This window comes from Polyodon spathula, chromosome 6, assembly GCF_017654505.1.
Source record: "Polyodon spathula isolate WHYD16114869_AA chromosome 6, ASM1765450v1, whole genome shotgun sequence".
NCBI classification, from domain to species: Eukaryota; Metazoa; Chordata; class Actinopteri; order Acipenseriformes; family Polyodontidae; genus Polyodon; species Polyodon spathula.
Window position 1 is genome coordinate 38,783,488 of NC_054539.1, and position 23,130 is coordinate 38,806,617.

Here is a 23,130-nt window from a genome sequence, read left to right on the forward strand (position 1 = left end):
GGTTGGGAGATTTGGAGAGCAAGAGAGCAGATTATTATTACGGTGAAACTGGGCATTGAACTATTGGAAAAGGTATTTTGGATTACGATTTGGATTGAGCTTTGGTTTTGGTGACGAGGTAACAGGCTTAGCCTGCCTTGTTATTTATTAGTTAGGGAAACATTTGTTTAGATAGGGCCCGAGATCGGGTTAGGTTTTCTTTTGTTTATTTTGTTTTTTGTTTTTGAAATGTACAAAAAAACACATACTGTAATGGTGTGCGAAACGTAACCGCATTTCCTGGTATCCTGTGTCTAAAAGTGTTTGTTTGAAGAAGAAAAACGTGGGACGATAGGGAAATCCGTACACACATGTGTGTGTGGTCTAGATATCATCGAGTATTCAGAGTCTATATATATTATAATATATAATATATATATATTCTATAGATAATATATATTAAACACGAGACAATATATATAACCTAACAATATGTCATATATGATAACCTAACAAATATGTCAAATTGTGACAGGTTGGCTTGTGGTGACATCAGAGCCAGCAAGTAACACACAGGCAGACAGCATTATTGCGGGATGAGTCGTTGTTGTGCTTTTATTTATTTATCTACCAAAACCAAAAAAAACATTAAATAATCAAAACCACCAAACAAATACAGTGCTCAATTATTCAACCTGAAGACAGCCACATTCTGCACGAGATTAAGTAAAACACGACAGGATTTTCGCCGTCAAACATTTATACCATAATAATGCAAAAATAAAACACACCTATACATACCGTTGTTAAATTGATTATGTAGATTAATTATCTTGAGGCAACATGACAATAAATGTATAGCTTTTAACAAATTAAATAAATAAGTACCATCGTCAATATTTATTTATTTTTGTAGCAGGACGGTAGGAAAGCCCTGCACATAAAAAGGGGCAGGGCAAAGCCCTGCTGTGTCAGTATATTTATTTATTTATTTTTAGAATAAAAGCCCCTGTGTATGATTTGTGTATTTGTATTTATGACGGCGCAGCCATGTTAGTGTTCAAAAGAGATTCACAAGACAAGATGGGCATGAATTAAATCTCCACACAGGCCTAAACTTAAAAGTCAGACTGGGAAAGTGCTAGTGTGACAAAAAACAAGGACACAAGATTTAGTTCTGCTAAATGGTTTTAGGTGTATGTGTGCTTCAACTGTTTAATAATAAAAAAGTAATTATTTAAAACAAAGTGTTGAACAATATACTTTAAATACTGTATACTAATATAGAAAAAAGATAACTGTGTCATGAGCTTATATGACCATGTCTTTGCTTTCTTTATAGTAACCAATTTATTTATAAACTCTATAATTTTGTATTACTTTACAACAAGTCAAGGGTGTATATTTTAAATTTTACTTGATTTGGTGACTTAATCACAGCAACCTTGACTAATAATATCCAATGGAAATGCACTACAATGACAATAAAAATGGTTATGTATCAGGGGAAATGGGAAGACAATGGGAACTGCACTGCTATGAGTGATATCAGTGTAACATTTTACACATTTTACATACCTGTGATATCTCACTATATCAATACATACTGGTAAATCAGTATTTTACCACTAGAGTACTAAGGTATCATATTAAATTGTGCTACAGAAACAATGCAATACTTATTCCAAATCCATTATTTTGTCATTGCTGGTTATGTTTTATATCTGAGGTCTTATAATGTTGTTATAAAAAAAAAAAAAAAAAAAACAGTTTCACTACCAAGTACACAATACAAAAAAACTAAAAGAAAATAAACATGTGAACATTTTAATCACCATCTGTTGTTATTTTACCACTTGTCACGAATCACTTTCAAAGTGTTTTAGTTACTAAATACCCACCACCTTTTCACATGGCCCTAATTCTAAAGCTGTAACAGCTCCTACTAGCACTATACATTGTGACAAAATGTTAATATCAGACACAGTGTGATCCCTATTAAATCAAACTTTGGGATTTTTTGATTGAACTGGAGAACTTCTGTTATCATCAGCGATTCAGTCCTCTATGATTAATACCTGAGGATGAGTGGTAGGCATTTCACTGATCCACCTATTAAAAGAAAGGGACAGTCATTAAAAACTCTGTTGAATGAGTGTAGTCATTGTTTGAATATTAAATTAGTCATGGAACCAGATCATGTAGCAAGGCACTTAAACTGAAGGACTTGTGAATAGGAGGTTAATTGAATAGAAAGAGGATTACTTGTATCTACTGTCAAAGTGAGTTCCAGTATCACAGAAGTGCATCTAGTCTGCTGCACCACTTGCGTGCTGCTAAGCATGCTTTCACTTCTCAAAAGACGCTTTCTAGTAGTTCTTCTGCTACAAACAGCAATACAACAAAAATGAAACCCGGCAGTTTTGACAGAATACTCTTTTAGAAATTCAGGATCGCTGCAAACCCAGGAGTCAAGCTCAGTACGATAATATAACCAGTGCTGTTGGAAAGTGGATAGTTACTGACTGCAGACCTGTTAACATTGTAGCTTTGTTTTATTTCAATAGTCACATTATTTTAACTGATATTATTTACAATTATGGAGGATATAACAATTACTCAGTGAATGCTTTGTTTAATTTAAGCCGTTTAAAATTATTAATATTATTATTATTATTATTATTATTATTATTATTATTATTATTATTATTATTATTATTATTATTATTATTATTAATAATAAACGGGAATAAAAAACATTTGTTTATGAGTAAAGGAAACTGGAAAGGAAACCGATAATTTTAAATAAGGTGATTAATAATCAGACTCCATTGTGTTTCAAACAATTTAACACAAATGCTGGATTGTAAATGAATATAAAACTATAAAGAGGGACCAACAAATGGATCCAGAATCTAGAAATAATATATCTAAGATTTTTAAAACCATAATAATAATAATAATAATAATAATAATAATAATAATAATAATAATAATAATAAAAACTTAAATGAGAAGGATACAGTAATTGTATCAATTAAATATTCAATTAAAACCAAGATTAACAGATACATTTTTATAATCAAGATTAATTATGATTATTTTTTTTTAATTGCTTGAAAGTCCTAATATTTCTAATAACATTTTTAAGTTAATTTAAATAGGATGTGGATGGCTGGGACAGGTAACCCTTTGTACCTTACATCCCAAAGCCTTTCATTGTGAGTTGATTACTGCTGTTGTTAAGCAGATGGATTGAGCCTATTGTTTTGTGAATGTATATTTATGGAAAATATGAATATTTGATTGTATGTATGTAATATTCAATCTAAAGGAAAACTCTTAAAACTGTTAGATTCATATTAATGAGCACTTTGACTACACTTCTAGATCTCTTGGTCTTCACCTCCCCATTATGCACTACTAATATGTCATTGTAGATACAATTTGTAATCCTAACTTGTTGCATCCTAGCTCATATTGTATTGTAGTAGTATTAATTGCACTTACTGTAAACTATACTGTATTTACATATTATGATTGCATTGTAACTCTGTTATCCCCTGTAACACCTATAAGTCACCTTGGATGAATAAATAATAATTTAAAACATGAAAACAAATCAGCAGACAATGCATCTCATTAAGAGATGGGTAAGATAATTATTATTTTATACTTTAAGGTCTTGTGATTGGCGAATTCGTGTGAAATCTTGTACCTCAAAAAAAGTGAAAAAAACAACTGAATTTAATCATTTGAGTCAAGTCAGATTTTATTTGATGTTAATGGATGCAACCCCAGTTTTGTGACATTCATTCCTTTCAAGTGGTTGTAGCTTTAAAAAAATGTCCCAACCCCTTCACTGCTTTCTTTCTTGTAATTACCAGCCATCTGCTTCCCCTGTAGATTGATACACTTTCTACACGTAGCAGTAAGGAAATGACTTACAAAGTGAAGTAGCAGTAAAACACAAAAACATGGAAACAAAAAACTGTATTTGACCTAGTGTAGTACAATATATACAGTGTCTATAGAAAGTCTACACCCCCTTGAACTTTTTTCACATTTTGTTGTGTCAGTGCCAGTGTCAGTTTCATGCATTTAAATGAGGATTTATTTCTACTTATCTACATACCATACTCCATGCTGTTAAGGGGAAAAAAATTATCTTAAAAATACAAAACTGAAAGATCATATTTGGACAAGTCTTAACCCCCCTGAGTTAATACTTGGTTGAAACACCTTTGACAGCAATTACAGCTGTGAGTCTGTTGGGATAGGTCTCTACCAAATTTGCACTCTAGATTTGGCAATATTTGACCATTCTTTACATAACTGTTCAAGCTCTGTCAAGTTCCTTTTGGGGACAAGTCATTCCACAAATTATCCATTGGATTTAGGTCGGGGCTCTGACTGGGCCACTCAATGACATATACCTTTTTGTTCCTTAGCTTCTCCGGTGTAGCTTTGGCTGTGTGCTTTGGGTCGTTGTCATGCTGAAAGGTGAACTTCCATCCCAGTTTCAGCTTTCTTGCAGAGGGTAGCAGGTTTTGCTCAGGAACTTCCCTGTACTTTGCTCCATTCATTTTCCCTTCTATCCTGACAAGTGCCCCAGTCCCTGACGATGAGAAACATCCCCATAAAATGATGCTGCCACCATCATGCTTCACAGTAGGGATGGTGTTCTTTGGGTGATGCGCTGTGTTGAGTTTGCGCCATACGTAACGCTTTGCATTTAGGCCAAAAAGTTCCATTTTAGTTTCATCAGACCACAAACTTTTTGCCACATGGCTACAGAATCTCCTGAGTGTTTTTTGGCATACTTCAAACAACGGATTTTCAAGGTGGGATTTCTTTAGTAATGGCTTCCTTCTTCTCACCCTACTATACAGGCCAGATTTGTGGAGTTCTTGGGATATTGTTATCAGATGCACACTTTGACCAGTCTTGACCATAAAAGCCTCTAGCTCTTGCAAAGTTGCCATCAGCCTCTTGGTAGCCTCTCTGATCAGTCTCCTTCTTGCTGAGTGATCCAGTTTGGAGGGATGGCCTGATCTAGGCAGGGTCTTGGTGGTGCCATACACCTTCCACTTCTTAATAATTGTCTTGACCGTGCTCGAAGGGATAGTCAAGGCTTTGATATTTTTTATACCCATCTCCTGATGTGTGCCTTTCAACAAGTTTTTCCCTGAGTTTTTTTAAAGCACCTTGGTGCTCATGGTTTAGTCTTTGCTTTGAAATGCACTACCCAGCAGAGGGAACCTACAGGAACTACTGACTCTATCCTGAAATCACTACAATATAACACAGGTGGAAGCCACTTGGTGTGAAATTTTTAAGGAGATTGGTTATACCTGAGCTAATTTACGATTGCTATTACAAGGGAGGTGGACCAACCAAGCTATTTCAGGTTTTATTTAAAATTAATTTTCTACAAATTTCTAGATTTTTTTTTTTTTTTTACTTGGAAGTTGTAGGATAGGATGTGTCGATAAATTAAAAAAAAAACTATTTTAATGCATTTTAATTCCAGGCTATAAGGCAACAAAAGGTGAAAATTTTGAAAGAGGTGTAGACTTTTTATAGGCACTGTATATACTGTATATATTGTGGTAAAACATGTGGCAAGGTCATTAATGGAAGGTACGTGAGTTTGATGGCAGATTATGCCCTCACGTTACCAGAAGTAAGATGGCCGACCCAAGGGAAACTACACCTCCCAGACGTCCTTTCAACAGGAAATGACGTCATTATGAAAGGCCCATCTCAACATAAAAAGGGCTGACTCACAAAGTCAGTTTAAAGGAGTAGAGAGCTTTGTGTTGAGAGAGAGAGAGAGAGAGAGAGAGAGACCTGCAAGTGAAGTTTATTGTGAATACCCATGTTTTGACCTGCTTTTGTTTGACTGCCTGAATTGGTACCTGGCTCTGTCAATACACTGTCATGCTGTTTGAACTGCATGGACCTCCTGCAATATTGCAACGGCTGATGGACGGAGTCCTCAGACCACATAAGAAGTATGCTGCAGCATATTTAGACGATGTGGTGGTACAGAGTCCAGAATGGCAGAACCATTTGATTAAAGTACAGGCGGTGTACCAGGCTGGACTGACAGCCAACCCCAAAAAGTGCACTACAGGCATGGAGGAAGTGAAGTACTTAGGGTATATAGTGGGGAGTGGGTTACTAAAGCCCAAGAGGCTAAGGTAGAGGGTGTTAAAAGGTGGTCTAGACCCCAAAACAAGAAACAGGTATGAGCGTTCTTGGGGATAGCCGTTTACTACTGGAGATTTGTTCCCAATTACACTACCCTGGCGTTTCCGCTTACAGAGATGACCAGAGTTAGAGGGCCAGTTATGGTTAATTGGACGGGGGAGGAGGAAAAGGCCTTTAATCAGTTAAAGGAGGCCTTTTGTAGCAGTCTGGTGTTAACACTGCCGGATTTTAACAAGGAATTTATTGTCCAATCTGACGCTTCAGAAGTGGGATTAGGTGCGGTTCTTTCCCAGGAAATAAATGGAGTGGAACACCCGGTAATCTTTTTATCCAGGAAATTAGAAGACCGGGAAAAAAGTATGCTTTCATAGAGAATGAATGTCTGGCTATTAAATGGGCACTGGAAAGCCTCAGATATTATTTGCTGGGAAGACAATTCTCCTTGGTTACAGATCATGCCCCTTTAACGTGGATGAAAGACAAAAACTCACAGGTGATATGCCGGTTTTTGTCTTTCCATCAATATGAATACAAGGTCAGATATAGGGTCGGTAAAGAAATGAGAAACGCGGACAGACTTTCTAGGGTTCACATGTTTTTTTTCTACTGTACCACGACCTGGCAAGTTCGAGCTGGGGGAGTGGGGGAGAGTATGTGGTAAAACACGGAGCTTGGTCATTAATGGAAGGTACGTGAGGGAAAGTTTGATGGCAGATTATGCCCTCACGTCACCGGAAGTAAGATGGCCAACCCAGGGGAAATTACACCCAGACATCTTTTCAATAGGAAATCATCATGAAAGGCCATCTCAGCATAAACTTTAATTGAAAAAAACAAAAATTACAAAAAACAAATGTTTTATAATATTATAAAAATACATTATATACTGTAAATAACTGCAGTTCCCCCTCCTCCCCCAGCACAGAGCCCCTCACCCACACACCAACGCTGCTCAAAACTATACAGGTCATGAACTAAGAAAAATATGCTAAATCGATTTTGATTCTAACTTTCAGCAAGAATCTAAACATTAAACTGAAATCATCACTTGAGCCATCATTTTTTAATTTTTTTTCTTGTTCTCCAAATAGCAAGCTTACCTTGCCCAAGTATATAATTAATTAGACAGCATTTAAACCTTCTTTCCTGACAATAGGAATAATTTAAAATAAACATTTTCTTTGTAAAAACTACATTACAAGAATTCAATAATTGTGAAATATAAGTAAACAAAGGATCAAGCCGATTACAGTCTGCAAAGAGGTCTCTTCCTGCCCGCAGAATCCACATGCTGTACTGACTAAGGGGTCCACATGGTGGAAATAACGCCCTGTGGCTATAGCACAGTGCTGAACATGCCACTGCAGGTCCCCTGAGTGCTTGGCCAGATGCAACTTATACAATCCATGTGGGCCAGCCACCTGTTCTCAGGCAGAACCCGCAAAACACCCATGTGGCGCACTTTCACACAGATCTGGTATAGTTGCTGAGAATGAGCAGAACAGTTCTGCAGTATGTCCGTGTTATACCAGCTCCCATCCAAGTCCTCAGGTAGAGCCGTGGAAATTAGAAACCCAGGGCAGGCCAGCTGTTCAACCACACACTTTTCAGCTAAAGCCTGACCCAGAACTTCTCTCGAGGGGAGAAAGAGTCCTTGAGTTCATTTAGAATCCTGTTGACGACTTGGAGGGAGTGTACCCCCAGCTGCCTGGCCAGGCTCTCCACTTCCCTCTACTGCCCTGTGGTCACCAGCAGCAGGTGTTTTAGTTTAGTGACTCCCCCAGACATGAAGAGAGAGCACAGAGCTCCTGACTGGAAACCTTCCACAGGGAAACAGGGGTTAAAGAGCAGTGGCTCCTTCAATACTGTGTTTTCAGTCAAGTATTCCCCCTGCCTCTCCACTCAAACCATTTGCCAGACGTTTAGTAAATTCTTATAGAACTCTGAGATTCCAGAGATGTCTTTTCTGGATACATTTACTAGGAACAGCTGCCAGTCCCACCCCAGCCTTCCCAAACTGCGAAGAAAAGAAAAAGCAGAGTGTCTCCAACTCAACAGCTGAAAGAACAGCAGCCACTGTGCTACCTGCAGCTGAAACACAGCCACGCGACTGTGAACATCAACCAGTCCCTGTCCCCCTTCTCCTGGTGGTAAATATAACACAGCAGGGTGGAGCCAGTGGTGTCCATTCCAAAAGAAATTCAAAAGTTCTTTTTGTATCTCAGACAACAGTCCTGAGAGGGGTCTAGGCACACCAGTTTATGCCACAACACGGAGGCCACCAGATTGTTTATTATCAGCACCCTTGCCCTATAAGAAAGTTGATGGAGCAGCCATCTCCAGTGTTGTAAATTCATCTTCATTTTAACAAGCAGACCTTCCCAGTTAAGCTCTCTCTACTGCTTTCCCCCCAATTGCACTCCCAACACTTTGAATCCTGTCCTCTCCCATCTCAGTGATTGCGGAAGCAAGGTGGGCCCAGTCCCACTCCATTCCCCATACAGGAAGGTACTACAGAGAGTCTGACCCCCACTAGAGGGACTTTCAGGCCAGCCAACCTGCTCCTAAGCCGACAGAGCAGGGGCTCAATAGACAAGGCGTACAACATCCCAGACAGTGGACTGCCTTGCCGAATGCCCCTCTGTACAGGGAAAGGACAGCTGAGACTGTTGTTGATTTTTAAAATACTAAAGACATTCTTATATACAAGTCTTAAAAAAGAGATAAACTTTGATCCAAAACCAAAAGATTCTAGCGTTTTAAAAAAATATGTATGATCCACCCTGTTAAAAGTTTTTTCTTGATCCAGGGAAATGACCCCTAGATCTACATTGAAAAAGTCGCTTACTGATAAAGCATGCTGGATCAAAAATATGTTATCAAAAATGTTCCTTTCTGGAATGCGTAGTATGACTGCTGACTGTGTATAAGCATTCCAATGTACAGTGGCTTGCGAAAGTATTGACCCCCCTTGGCATTTTTCCTATTTTGTTGCCTTACAACCTGGAATTAAAATGGATTTTTATTTGGATTTCATGTAATGGACATACACAAAATAGTCCAAATTGGTGAAGTGAAATGAAAAAAATAACTTGTTTAAAAAAATTCTAAAAAATAAATAACGGAAAAGTGGTGCGTGCATATGTATTCACCCCCTTTGCTATTAAGCCTCTAAATAAGATCTGGTGCAACCAATTACCTTCAGAAGTCACATAATTAGTTAAATAAAGTCCACCTGTGTGCAATCTAAGTGTCACATGATCTGTCACATGATTTGAGTATATATACACCTGTTCTGAAAGGCCCCAGAGTCTGCAACACCATTAAGCAAGGGGCACCACCAAGCCAGCGGCACTATGAAGACTAAAGAGATCTCCAAACAGGTCAGGGACAAAGTTGTGGAGAAGTACAGATCAGGGTTGGGGTATAAAAAAATATCCGAAACTTTGAACATTCCACGGAGCACCATTAAAGCCATTATTAAAAAATGGAAAGAATATGGCACCACAACAAACCTGGCAAGAGAGGGCCGCCCACCAAAGCTCACGGACCAGGCAAGGAGGCCATTAATCAGAGAGGCAACAAAGAGACCAAAGATAACCCTGAAGGAGCTGCAAAGCTCCACAGCGCAGATTGGAGTATCTGTCCATAGGACCACTTTAAGCCGTACACTCCACAGAGCTGGGCTTTACGGAAGAGTGGCAAGAAAAAAGCCATTGCTTAAAGAAAGAAATAAGCAAACATGTTTGGTGTTCGCCAAAAGACATGTGGGAGACTCCCCAAACATATGGAAGAAGGTACTCTGGTCAGATGAGACTAAAATTGAGCTTTTTGGCCATCAAGGAAAACGCTATGTCTAGCGCAAACCCAACACCTCTCATCACCCCAAGAACACCATCCCCACAGTGAAGCATGGTGGTGGCAGCATCATGCTGTGGGAATGTTTTTCATCAGCAGGGACTGGGAAACTGGTCAGAATTGAAGGAATGATAGATGGAGCTAAATATAGGGAAATTCTTGAGGGAAACCTGTTTCAGTCTTCCAGAGATTTGAGACTGGGACAGAGGTTTACCTTCCAGCAGGACAATGACCCTAAGCATACTGCTAAAGCAACACTCGAGTGGTTTAAGGGGAAACATTTAAATGTCTTGGAATGGCCTAGTCAAAGCCCAGACCTCAATCCAATTGAGAATCTATGGTATGACTTAAAGATTGCTGTACACCAGCAGAACCCATCCAACTTGAAGGAGCTAGAGCAGTTTTGCCTTGAAGAATGGGCAAAAATCCCAGTGGCTAGATGTGCCAAGCTTATAGATACATACGCCAAGAGACTTGCAGCTGTAATTGCTGCAAAAGGTGGTTCTACAAAGTATTGACTTTGGGGGGGTGAATACTTACGCATGGTCAAGTTTTCTGTTTTTGTCTTATTTCTTGTTGGTTTCACAATAAAAAATATTTTGCATCTTCAAAGTGGTAGGCATGTTGTGTAAATCAAATGATACACACCCCCCAAAAATATGTTTTAATTCCAGGTTGTAAGGCAACAAAATAGGAAAAATGCCAAGGGGGGTCAATACTTTCGCAAGCCACTGTAATATCTAAACCCCTGTAACATGCTTCAATTTTTACAAGCCTTCTTTAACCTCCTCACTAACAAATAAAAAATCAATACTCAATCCTGGTGCAAATAAAACTGCTACCCCTGCACTTATATTTGAGCCATGGCTGAAAGCCAAACCCCCTTTCCATTCGCTCCACCGCTCACTCTCATTCATATCATCAGTGTGTGTCTCTTGCAGAAACACAACACTCACTCTTTTTAAATTCAGAAAATCAAACAGCGGAGCTCTCTTATTAATACTGCTGCCACCGTTCATGTTAACAATCGCTACTTGAAACTTCTCCATAATAAATAATTGAATAAAAATCAGACACAAACAGAGAAGAAAAAACTATAAACCCCCGTACAGCCATTTAAAAAAGAAAACTATTTTGTTTTTTCCTTATCCTCATTACTCCATTTTATCCTTTCGGAGACCAGTTTCTTTAACCTATATCTTTGTTTCTGATCAAGTTCATTTAATGTATCTTTCCTCATTGCTATTTTACAGGAATAAATAAACAATTGTTTGTTAGGAAAATATTCCTTCTGTACAACACCCCAAACTCCTTTCATTTTATTCAAAAAAGAAATGATCTGCTCAACACTGTAAACTTTACTCTTACCTTGAGAGCTTGTTAAAGTCTCATCCATCATTATCGAGGATGAATCTGACAACTCTTCCTCCTCAACATGTCCCGACATTACCGATCCCTCTTCAACATCCTCTTTCCCAGCAGCCACTACATTATCCGGCATTGAGTCCACTACCATGATGGCTGCCTCATCCCCAAGGGCAACTTCAGTACTAACACGAGCTCTCCCTTCTGAAAGACTAGAGAATACAGAGCTCGGGAGAGACTCAGCCTCTGTCCCTGTAATTCGAGTTCCCACAGCATCACTATGCACCTCAGGTCCAGATCACGGTTTTTCTGCAGCACTAAGTTAAGACTCCGAGCTACTATCCACAGGGAGTGTCTGAGAGTCCCATGCAGACTTCCTAACCAACTTACCCTCCTAACCCGTCACACCTGAACTCATAGATTCCTTTACTTTAATTTTATGTTTTTTTTAAACAATACTCCATTTTAAGTTCTCACTACCAGTGTTATCTTCAGCAGGAGTAGATATACTTCACTCACTGCCTCCAAAACCTGCAGTATCATGCACTATCTTCAGATGCTGTGCTGGCATAGGTCCCAGTTTCTTCAGCTGTACTGGCTTTTATGCTCCCTGTGGTACTGTGGAAGTGAAAAGTCTAAGGGTCTTATTTGACTCAGGTTTATCTTTTAAGTCACATATTTACAATGTCACCAAAGTCTCCTTTTACCTTTGCGAAACATTCCTAAAACTCGGTCATTTCTCTCCTTGTCTGATGCTGAGAAACTGATTCATGCTTTTGTGTCTTCATGACACATGTATGTCTGTGTGTGACAGAGATTGAATGACCATGGTGTTAGATCTCCTTCCCGACCTGTGAGGGCACTAGAAAGAAGGAACAGAGTAACCTTAAGCAAATAGCAAGACAATTTATTCCGTAGGGTAGGTGGATGTCGGCTATTTAAGAAGGGGGCAGAGCTACGGCACCCAAGCTCACTGACCCGGACAGTAGACGCCGTGGCATCCGAGGATTGGAGGAGTGGATGCGCTAGGGGTCATGGGCGAGGGTATAAATAGGGGGGCATAGCTTCAGTGATCGGTTGTAGCTTCAGTGATCTGTTCCTTTGCATATGGTTATACCAAACGACCTAGAAGGAGCCCATATAAAGAGAAACTGAAAGCTGTGAGTGTTTTGTCAGTCTGTATACTAACACTGTGTGTCTTGTGTTGCTTGTCTTCTCAAGAAAAGAATACTAAAACATGATCCGGAGCTGCAGCCGCAGGCCAGCGTAAACCCAGATATCACAAGTGCACCACTAGCACTAAAATCATTCGTCTGTGTGATTAATCTACTCTGCACTGCACTCACCTGCATGTATTCACCACTTTGCCACACCATGTTATATGTTTTTTTGGATAAGGCTATGGAAAGTAACTTGATCACACAGTCAATATGATTTTTGCCTATGAATATGACTGCATCACCTCTAAACCTGTGCACTGCAAATCACTTTGCCACACACCTCTATTTATATGTTACCAGAAATACATAATAATCCTCTATGGCCCCCAGGTAGGGAGGCAATCTTTGAACCGTTAAGACAAGTTACAGATTTTTCCATCTTATTGTCATCTTATTTATCAGATACTCGTGATGTGATCAAGCTTCTTTCCCAAAATACATTTCCATCGAAAGCATTTCTGGTTTATTTTGATGTGGAGAGTCTGTACACTAACAAACCACGATGGTGGTTCAGAGACTCTGGGGTCGAGATATGAGAGATTAAAGGGGATGGGAGACAGCTTAGACCAGGTGAGAGCTGTCTTTCTCGTGTACACCTTCCACGATTACCTGGCAGCAGTTCGCAGTTGTTTTTTTTTCTGTTTTCTCAAGAAATCCAAACAAATCAGTGCTATATATTAGCAGAGGGGGAGCTGAGAAGCAAAAGGATTGGTGCCTCACTCCCTAACATACAGCGGGTCAGAGACAAGTGATTAAAGGAGACTGGAGAACGCTCAGTCTCCTGCAAAGGAGAGAGCTGTTCTAATTGGGTACACCTTCCCCAAGGACCCGGCAATGGCAGATGTCAAAGACCAACGACAGAACCTCAAAAAAAATAAAAAAAAGATCCCTCTCAAAAAAAACCCCAAAAACAAATCAAAGTCCAAATTCTTCTTTTCTGGGAGTAATTATTTTTTCATGAGAATAGATTCTCCATTCGTGAGTAGAATTCTTTATTTGTGAGAAAAGTAACGAAAAGAGATTTAAAAGATAAAATAACACATTTCTGACTCAAAAAATGGAAATAAAATGTTAGTCAGTTTTATGAAGACCCAATTATACAGAGACATGTCTTGGTTTACTAAAGATGTATGATTTTAAGCAGTTACAAATTATTTTTATTTATTTATTTATTTATTTTTTTTTTTTAAATGGAAAACAAGATGGATGCCTCATGAACAAAGATTTTTTTCTCATGAAAAAAAGACTGGATCTTCACTTCGAAGAATGTTTTTTCACGAGGCCAGTTCTTTTTTTTTGTGCTCAAACATCTAACCTGAAGAGCTGTATGAGCATGCTTAGAACCCACATTTTTAAATCCTCAAAACTCAGTAAAGGATTCATATTTTGTCATCAAACCAGCAAAAGACACTATTCTGGGCCAGTCCCTTTTGTATCTTTTGTTTTTAGAAAACTTTGAAAGTCTGGTTTTAACAAAACTGTTTTTTTTGATCTCATTATATAGCTATATATATCGGTATAGATAGGACTATATATATATATATATATATATATATATATATATAGTGATTACTGGATCTCAGAATCCGCACATCCAAGCAGACCTGCGTCAAGAGATATAACCCATGAGACTACACATGCAATATTGTGTGGAAATCCATTGAACAAAGTCAGTTATAAAAGTACAAAAATTGGGGTTTAACATTGAGGTTATTGAGGGTAGATATATTGGGCCACAAATAACTCTGTACCATCTCACAGATTTTACGGCAGGGAGTGCTCATGGCAGGCTGTTTCCAAACCTGTCCGCTCTGAAAGTGACCACTGGAGGAGAGTGAAACTGAAGTTTGTAATCAGCCTGCTTCCCACTCATGCTCTTAACAAGCTATCAAGGTCAAATTAGTAGTTTAGTGGTGTTTTGTAATGTTAGTAGGGGAATTAAGGTAATTGACCGGGTAGTTTAAAAACCATGTGAGAGGTGCTTCATGAGCCTTGTCCTGTGTTTTAAAAAGATGAAGATGAATACAATACAATACAAAAAGTTCAAAAGAAACCATTTTGACTTAATGAGCCATTTCCATGCCAGAGTACAGTACTGGATTTTTTTTGGATTTTAAGATATGTTTTGAAAGGACTAAACTGCAAACAGTGCTAGGCAGATTTTTTTTTTTTGAAGATGATGCTGGACCGATCATTTGTTTCTATAATTGTTGCTTTTTTTTTTCTTTTTTTTAAACAATAAACACAATAAATAGATGACATCTCAATTAAAACTTTTCAAATACTGTTCATCAGTTTTTCAACCAAATTGAGAATAACTCATATCATTTTGGAGGATTAGCTGTCATTGAGGTTCTTATTATCATCCGAGGCTTATTGATAGATTATAAATGGACAAACCAACCTACAATATCACCAAGTAAAAATACTAAATTTAACATCCAGCAAGGCGCTACTACTATGTGCAATTTAGGAATGCTCAGATACCATAAGATTTCTTAACCACTTGACTGCCACTGAAATTGCAAGCAATGCAAAAAGTAGGATGTTTTTACTGTGCTGCTGGGTCGTAAACAATGAGAGATGCGTAGCAAAAGTAAGAATAAACAGAAATTTCACTAATCTCTTAAAAAAGGAGAAAAAAAGGTTTAATTAAAATAGTCACCACCACTTATACCTTACAAGGTTATTTCAGGCAGCCATTTATATTGGACAAATAGCGCTTGTCGTTTGCCATTCCCATTGACTTCAATAACAAAGCCATCATTTAAACTGTGGTAAGCACACCATATATTTCAGGCAAATTGAGTTGTTTGAATCTTGTTATCTCCATTCACATAGATTTAAATAACAGTCGCACTACTTTATACTGTAGTAATCGCTCTTACTAATCCACAAATCAGCTGTTTCATCTTGTTACTTTGCCATTCACATATATTTCAATACAAAAGGCAGCACTTTACTATAGTAATAAAGCTTGACAGATTGATCAATCAGCTGTTTTCACCTCGTTACTGAGTGATTACCTCTGTATTGTACCTTGGCTATTTAATCCATGTACACAGTGTCAGGTTTATTTTCAGTTTGAAAAAAGAGCATTGACTGCAACAACAAGCAAGCATGACTGGTAAGATAAAAGCGATGCACATAAGCATAAAAATTCAGTGTAAATAAAATAAAATAAAATGTGTTAGATGCTGTGTGCTTGCTAAAGCATGCTTGGAACTCTGTCAGTCAGGAAACAATGCAACGTAGCTTCAAAAAGCAGGGACAATGTGGGAATGGACCTGATTATGGACTGGAAGGGGATGGGATCACTCTGTAAATAATGTGTGTTTGTAATCTGTGCTATTCTTGTTCAGATCTGTTGACTAGAGCTGAAAGACAGCCTGTGTGTGAGTGCATCACGGAGGGTGGGTGCAGGCATGACACGAGCAATCAGAGATAGGGATTGTTGGACCAATGAGTGAATGTCAGGTTATTGTGTGGGTGTTTATACCCTCCATCACTTAGTGCGGGTGAATCACATTAACACAAATGCGCTCACTCTAGGTGGTGGCAACTGTACATCTGCTTTTATTCAATATACTTTGTGGTGGCATTCCGAAATGATTTATATCCACAGCTGCTCTTACTAGTCCACAGCGATGCTTTGTTTACAATGGAAACCCCACCCTATAGCGGCTTGAAATGACATTGGAAATCATAGCCAAAAGAAATCAATTATCTTTTAGATCATAAATGAAAACAAATAATACAATGGGTGGCAGTTATGGTTGCACTACACTTTGAAAACCTGCGTTTTAGAACCACAGGCAGCATGTATGGAAATAGTAACGTATCCTGTATCTCTCTGTGACTTGTGAACATAAGCATGAATAAAACACTGATTCTGACTTTTTTTGAGCTCTGTTCGATAGGCAGGGGTTATGTGAAAATGATCTGTGGTAGCAGTAATGAAAAAGCTGTAAATATCTACTCTTCTGCAACCTCTGGCCTTGTGGCCCTGAATAGAAAAATGATAGCTCACACCAGTCAATATGTACATCCATCTTGGGATTTTAAAGAGTATTCCTCGCAAACCCACTGCATTGCCATGTGAAAAATATATATAGGATTTATCCATTTTAGATCACAATTTATATCACAAAATACGTGGTTCTCTGTCAATTTTTAAAAGTCTAGCTTTTCTCCATCAAATTTTTATCCTGACAATATTTAAATATTGAGAAGTCAATATCCGGTGGAGCAGTCCACTACTATTTGGTGACCCCAGCAATGATTCCAATGATACCACTAACTATAACAACACTGAAAAAGAACAGTAGCAATATTTAAAATATATTCGAATACAACTTATAGCTTAGTGAAATACTTACTGTATGAGTATGAGAGTAATGATTATAAAGGTAGCCATTACAAGGAAGACCATTCCAGGAAATGTTGTGAGTGTCGCAGGATAAAGGCTATTAAATATCCCTGCTCCAATGAGTATGCATGTAGTTTCTACTGATGCCGAAAAGGAAAACATAGCACCTGAAAAATAAAGAAAATGTATGCAGTTTAAAATGCTAATAAATATATAATGCAACAAGAGGACCAACATATAAGCTTACAGAACTAAATTAAGACTAATTTCGGAATACCATACTTACAGTAAGGTAACATTATGCAAACATTCTCAGAAGGTGCAGAAGTAGTAATGGTTAAGGTACTCCTCATTTGATCTTTTCAGTCAGTTGTTATAGGTATTCCTAAAGGTAGAAAAATACTATATCCCTTACAAAATGTTGATATTTTATAAAATGTTTTAATTACCTAACAAGTAGATCAAATGCATCTTAAGCATTTATTTGCATAATTATCCTACCATTCTCGTAAATCCAATGTGCTTATTTATAAAATGACCTCCGAAGCATGTGCTGTCAGCCGACCGCTTTTTTTCACACTGCAGTCTCACCGTGCAGCCGCCTCAGAGCTAGAGCGCCACAGGACAATGCAGCTCTGGACAGCTTACAGGCAAGCCCGCAGGCGCCTGGCCAGACTACAGGGGTCTCTGGTACGCGGTGAGCCAAGGACACCCTGGCCAACCTAAGCCCTCCCCTCCCCGGGAAGCACTCGGCCAATTGTGCGCCGCCCAATTGGGAACTCCTGTCTACGGCCGGTGGAAAAAACATATTTTAATAAATTATTGTCAATATGTAATAAGCCCCAGGGTTTATATAAATCGCAAATAGCTAGAAAGGCATCTTTTTTGGATTTCTATTTGGTTGAATACATTGTCCTTTTAAGCCAGTTGTTTTTTTTAGATGCTTTGAGGTATTAGGACATAAGTCCCTTCACTTGAAACACCAGTCCATCTCAAATCAAAGCAGAGGAAATTCAACTTACAATATGGAACCGGCCTCCTCCAGAGCAATCGAACAGCTATACCAAAAATAAGTTGAACTGACTAAATAAATCATAAATAAATCTTCTACAGGTTGCAACGCAGATTTTGCAGACCATATTGTACCTGGCAACCCTGTTGCCCCATATATAGCTACCCATGTATTCTAATAAGAATGAACACACATTCAAGATACTGATACTGCCACGGATAGAAAATTACCCATTTCATACATTTGCTGTGGAATGAGCAAAATACAGACCATTGTAGACTAACTCATATAACTGTGGGATAATTAACATTCATCTCTACAATATAAAATTTCATCAGTTTACAGGAAGATGCATCCATATGTCACACAATAGTTTTAGATCTAGCTAAACACACTTATTCATGTGTCTCTCTTTTCTCTGTATAAAACACAGGACACAGCAAGGTAATGTGTTTGTTGTAAACAAAGGGACTGCCTAGGCTATTGTATTGTAACCATAGAGTGTGGTTCGGGGGCAGGAGCAGGGGCTCGTCACTAGTTCATTCAGCCAATCTATCAATTAATCTCCCTATTTAAGCCCTAGGCTGAACACTCATTCTCTGTCTTGCTTTTTGCATATGGCAACGCAACGTTGCAGACCCACTTTTTCATTTTCATTTCTGCCGTCTGTGTTTCCCTCTGCGTTGCCAGGCTTTCGCTTAGGCTTTTACTTTTTTCTGTGCTTTGGTTGTGAGAAACGTTTATAGGAGTGATTCGCCTTAGTTTGTTTATATGTGCTTGTCTGGTGGACTCTGCCATACCTGTGTTGGCTTCACAATGTCCGCCTATGCTCCACCGTGCTCTGAGTTGTGTTGTTATGTTACTTGTTAATACAATCCCGAGCCTACTGCCTCAGCCCCGCTGACTCATTCAGGCTCTGTAATTAGTAGCAACATATTCAATTTTACTAAATTATTTAACTACTTGGAATCCTGGGATAGCACAAGTGAACCATGGGATTGATTATCCTATCCTTCTATTACTATCCTTGCTTTCACCATGCCCGTCGGGCACTGCAGCCATAAGCTACAAGGGCATTGTCACAAATCAAGCTCACAGTTGCAAGTCGAGCAGTTGACGATTTCTGCCGCTAGGGGTCTCCCTTCTTCCAGTCATGAGCCAGGTTCTAACAGAACAGGGTGAATATTGTTATTTTAAATATATATTTTTTTTGTTTTGGAGGATTTTGTTTTGATGCTCTGCTATACATTTGTTTTGTGCTTTTGCTGTGGATCTGCATTATTTCTTAAACCACTTCTTACTCATTCACTCACCCACTCACTCACTCAAGTTCTTCCAGATCATAGATTATTCTCTCTTCCCTTTAGAAACTGCCTCCCTGCAGTTACACTTATCCATTCTTCTGCCCCGCTGTGGCAAAGTGGTTGGTAAGGGGAACAGATGTCGCGGTGATGCGGTGCAGGAGTGATGAACAGACAACAGTGATTCAGTGAATAAGTGTGGTTTATTGCTCTTTTCCAGGTCTGGCGACCGTCAAAAATAATAAATCCCCGGCAATACACAACAATGTGTAAAGCACGGGGATAATGAAAACAAGGGCACAGTCCTGAACAAAAACAACGGTACGGTCACCAGTCCTGGGTGATCGAAAACGTGCAGGTGCTCAGTGCAGTGGTGCTCCGGATAGTGCTCTCCTTTCGACAGCTCCGGAGATGTGTGTTAACTGTCTATTGGTGCGACAAAGACAGACAATTACAGACAGACAGAAAATAACACACAACACGTACGACACTCTTCACAATACTCTGAGAGCTCCTCTCTCAGTCCTTCTCTCCTAACGTTAACCCAAACGAAGGAGAAGATCAGGTGTGACAGGACTGGAAGGAGTCCCTGTCGTAATTTGCCCTCCCGACCACCGGCAGCGCTGTGTAGGGTTGACCGTGATTGGATCAGGAGGCTGAACTCTGACCATGCAGGAAGTTCCGGGTCAGGCAGCCATCTTGGCCCAAGGTAGAACCATGCGGCCGTCGGGTCCCATCATTGCAATCAGCTGTGCTGTTCTCGTTGATTGGCTGACGTGGGGCAGCGTGCTGATTGCAGGGGTGGGACTTGGCAGTATTTAAGCAGTATGGTTTTGCCATTTGCGCTCCCTGGGCTGAACTGAAAACACATGCTGTGCTTGCTTTGTTGCTTTCATTCACTGCTGTTATTCACAGAAGCTTGAAAATCTTGGACACTGTTGGATTACTAGAGTGAGGAACCGAGGACTGGCCATTAATCTGTGAAAGGGAGCTAAGAAGCGGTGAGAGGAAACCCACCGCAGTACCACAACGAAACCCAGTGCTTCCTTTGTTGTTATTTATTTTGTAACCGTGACATTTTTGTTTACTCTTTTTATTTCAAACCTGAGTTTACCATTGCTGGTATTCCAGGTGGTTTTTCTTGTTTATTTTTTGCAATACTGGACTGTTCTATTTTTATTGTTTTTGTAAAATAAAACCCTGCCCTGATACCATTGATGATACAGGGCTCTAAGGACTAAACTCAATTTCCGGCTCCTATGTGCTGTCATTTCTGGTCCTTCCCAAAAGCTCCACCCACTACCCTCCCACAGGTGGTGTCAGAAGTGGGATGAGCATGGACCGGCACACCCTGCAAGCCGTTCTGGAGGATCAGGAGAGACACCGTGATGGTATAGAGCGGCGTCGGGAAGAACGGGATGCTCAGAGGGATGCTGAGCGTACAGCCCACATGACTGCGATGGCTGACAAGATGGCGGCCATGTGTCTGGCCATTCAGAACCTGGTAGTGGCCCAAGCCCAAGCTCAGGTCCCGGTCGCAGCAGCTGGACCAGTGCTGCCAATGCCCAAAATCCGTCTGCAAAAGATGACCCCAGAAGATGACCCGGAGGCCTTCCTGACCACATTTGAGCGGATGGCTACAGTGTCAGGGTGGCCAGCTGGATGTTGGGCAGCCCAACTAGCTCCCTGTCTAACTGGTGAAGCGCAGGCAGCATACCAGGCTCTGAGCAACGTGGCGGCGGAAGATTACTCCCAGGTGAAGACAGCTATCCTCCGGCGCCTTAATATCACCCCGGAGACGCATTGCCGGCGTTTCCGGAGTTACAAGCGGCTGGAGGGAACCCGGCCTCGCATCATGGCCCAGCAACTCTGGGACCATCTGACCCGCTGGCTGCGTCCCACTGAACGGACCACCCAACAAATCATGGAGTCTGTGGCGGTCGACCAGTTCCTGGAGGTGTTGGAACCAGAGACTCGAGCCTGGGTCGCTCGCCACAGTCCCGAGACGATGGACATGGCCGTCGAGCTGGCGGAGGCCTTTGAGGACGCACTGCTTCGGGTGGACCCCAGTCCAGCTCCAGTGAGGCATCGGCCTTCGCCAGCGCACCCAAAGACTGCAACGAGGCCTTCAGTTTTCCCCGTCCCTTTGAGCGCCTCTCCTCCAAAGTGGAGACAGAGGTTAGCTCCCAGCTGGGCTAGAGAGAATCCTTGGACCTCCCCTAGTGGACCAAGGGACAAACAGTCGTCTCCCACAGCGCCGTCTTCCCCTACCTGCTTCCGGTGCCAAGGGGTGGGGCACATCGCGAGATTCTGTCCCGTCGCGATGGAGTGTGACGTGGCCTTGCGATGTCCGGCTGCAGGGGATGGTGAGTACAGGGGAAGGGGTCGGGAGGGGCCTTGCATTATTAATGTAGATGTTGGTAATATGAGTACCCACGCATTAGTGGACTCAGGGTGTAGTCACACTATAATTCGGTCTGCTCTCTTGGAGGGTACGCCTTGGCGGCCACAGGGGTCTGTGACCATCTCGTGTTTTCATGGAGAAACCAAGGCATATCCTACTACTAAAGTTAGAATGACTGTGGAAAGTCGGACGTGCCATGTAGTCGTGGCCGTCGCTAAAAAGGTGCCATACCCAGTGATTTTGGGTCGAGATTGGTCTTACTATTCAGAAGTTAAGGTCAATGCGGCTCGGCCACCCATTGTAGAAGGGGTGGTCGCAACGGGGGATCCAATTGGCCGGATCTTTCCCTTGCAGGCCGACATATTTACTTCCAGGTTCCGGCCCCGTAAAACTAAAAGAGAGCGGAGGGCTGAGAAACTTGAGGGGGCATTAATGAGACAAGGCTGGGGATTGGTGGGGAAATCTGCATTGCCTGTCAAACGAACACAGAAGGGTGTGGGTGTCCAGTGTGACCAGCGGGAGCGGGGTTACTGAGATCCCTAGAGCAGAAGCTACTGAGGCCCCGCTCGGCATACCGCAATTCTGGGACCGGGGTGTGGACCTGGAGTGGGAGCAAAGTAACGACCCCACTCTGGTGCACATCCGGATAGCAGGTTCGGTCTGTCGAGGGGAAGGAAGTTGAAGGCTGCGGGCCGCTCACATTTCCTCACTTCATCGTGATGTGGCATTTGCTGTATAGGGTATCCCAAGCCCCGGGCACAGGACAGCCTGTAACCCAGTTATTGGTTCCGGGGTCTTTCCGCCGGGAGGTCATGAGGTTGGCACATGATATTCCCTTTTCTGGCCACCTGGGGCGGGAAAAGACCTTGGAACGAATACTGGCCCGGTTTTATTGGATGGGACTCCACATGGATGTGAGGAAATATGTAGCGGAGTGTCCCGATTGCCAGAGTGTAGCAACGGGACGGGTTTGCCTGGCCCCGCTGGTCCCACTGCCCCTGGTTTGTACTCCCTTCGATCGCATAGCAATGGACAGAGTGGGCCCAGTGCAGCCCGCCGACTCTGGATATACGCACATTTTAGTAATGGTGGATTATGCTACTCGATATCCAGAGGCGGTGCCACTGCGCTCCACTAGTGCTGTCGCCATTGCTAAAGAACTAGTTAAGATTATTGCTAGAGTAGGGGTGCCCAAAGAGATTCTGACAGATCAAGGAACTAACTTCATGTCCGATACCCTCAAAGAAGTTTACAAAATTTTGAAAATCCATCCCATCAGGACTTCTGTATACCATCCGCAGACAGATGGCCTGGTGGAAAGGTTTAATCAGACCCTGAAGCAGATGCTGAGGCGATTTGTGAACCAGGAACAAAAACATTGGGCAAAGCTCCTTCCCTTCCTGATG

The 23,130-nt window shown here is 40.9% G+C and overlaps 1 protein-coding gene across 2 annotated transcripts in view; it reads right to left on the reverse strand.

Annotated features, from left to right (window-relative positions):
- Positions 1–952: 952 nt before the first annotated feature.
- Positions 953–23,130, reverse strand: part of zgc:174356 (uncharacterized protein LOC100137120 homolog) — a 97,945-nt gene continuing 75,767 nt past the window's right edge. Inside the window, exons 6-7 of one of the 2 annotated variants that reach the window (XM_041252820.1) lie at positions 17,018–17,174; positions 953–2,091 (exon numbers count right to left, since the gene is read on the reverse strand). In XM_041252820.1, coding sequence (XP_041108754.1) covers positions 2,037–2,091; positions 17,018–17,174 — 212 coding nt within the window. In that variant the 3' untranslated portion in view covers positions 953–2,036. Of the gene's footprint in view, positions 2,092–17,013; positions 17,175–23,130 lie in introns of those variants that run through there. The other variant, XM_041252821.1, reaches the window with a different exon arrangement.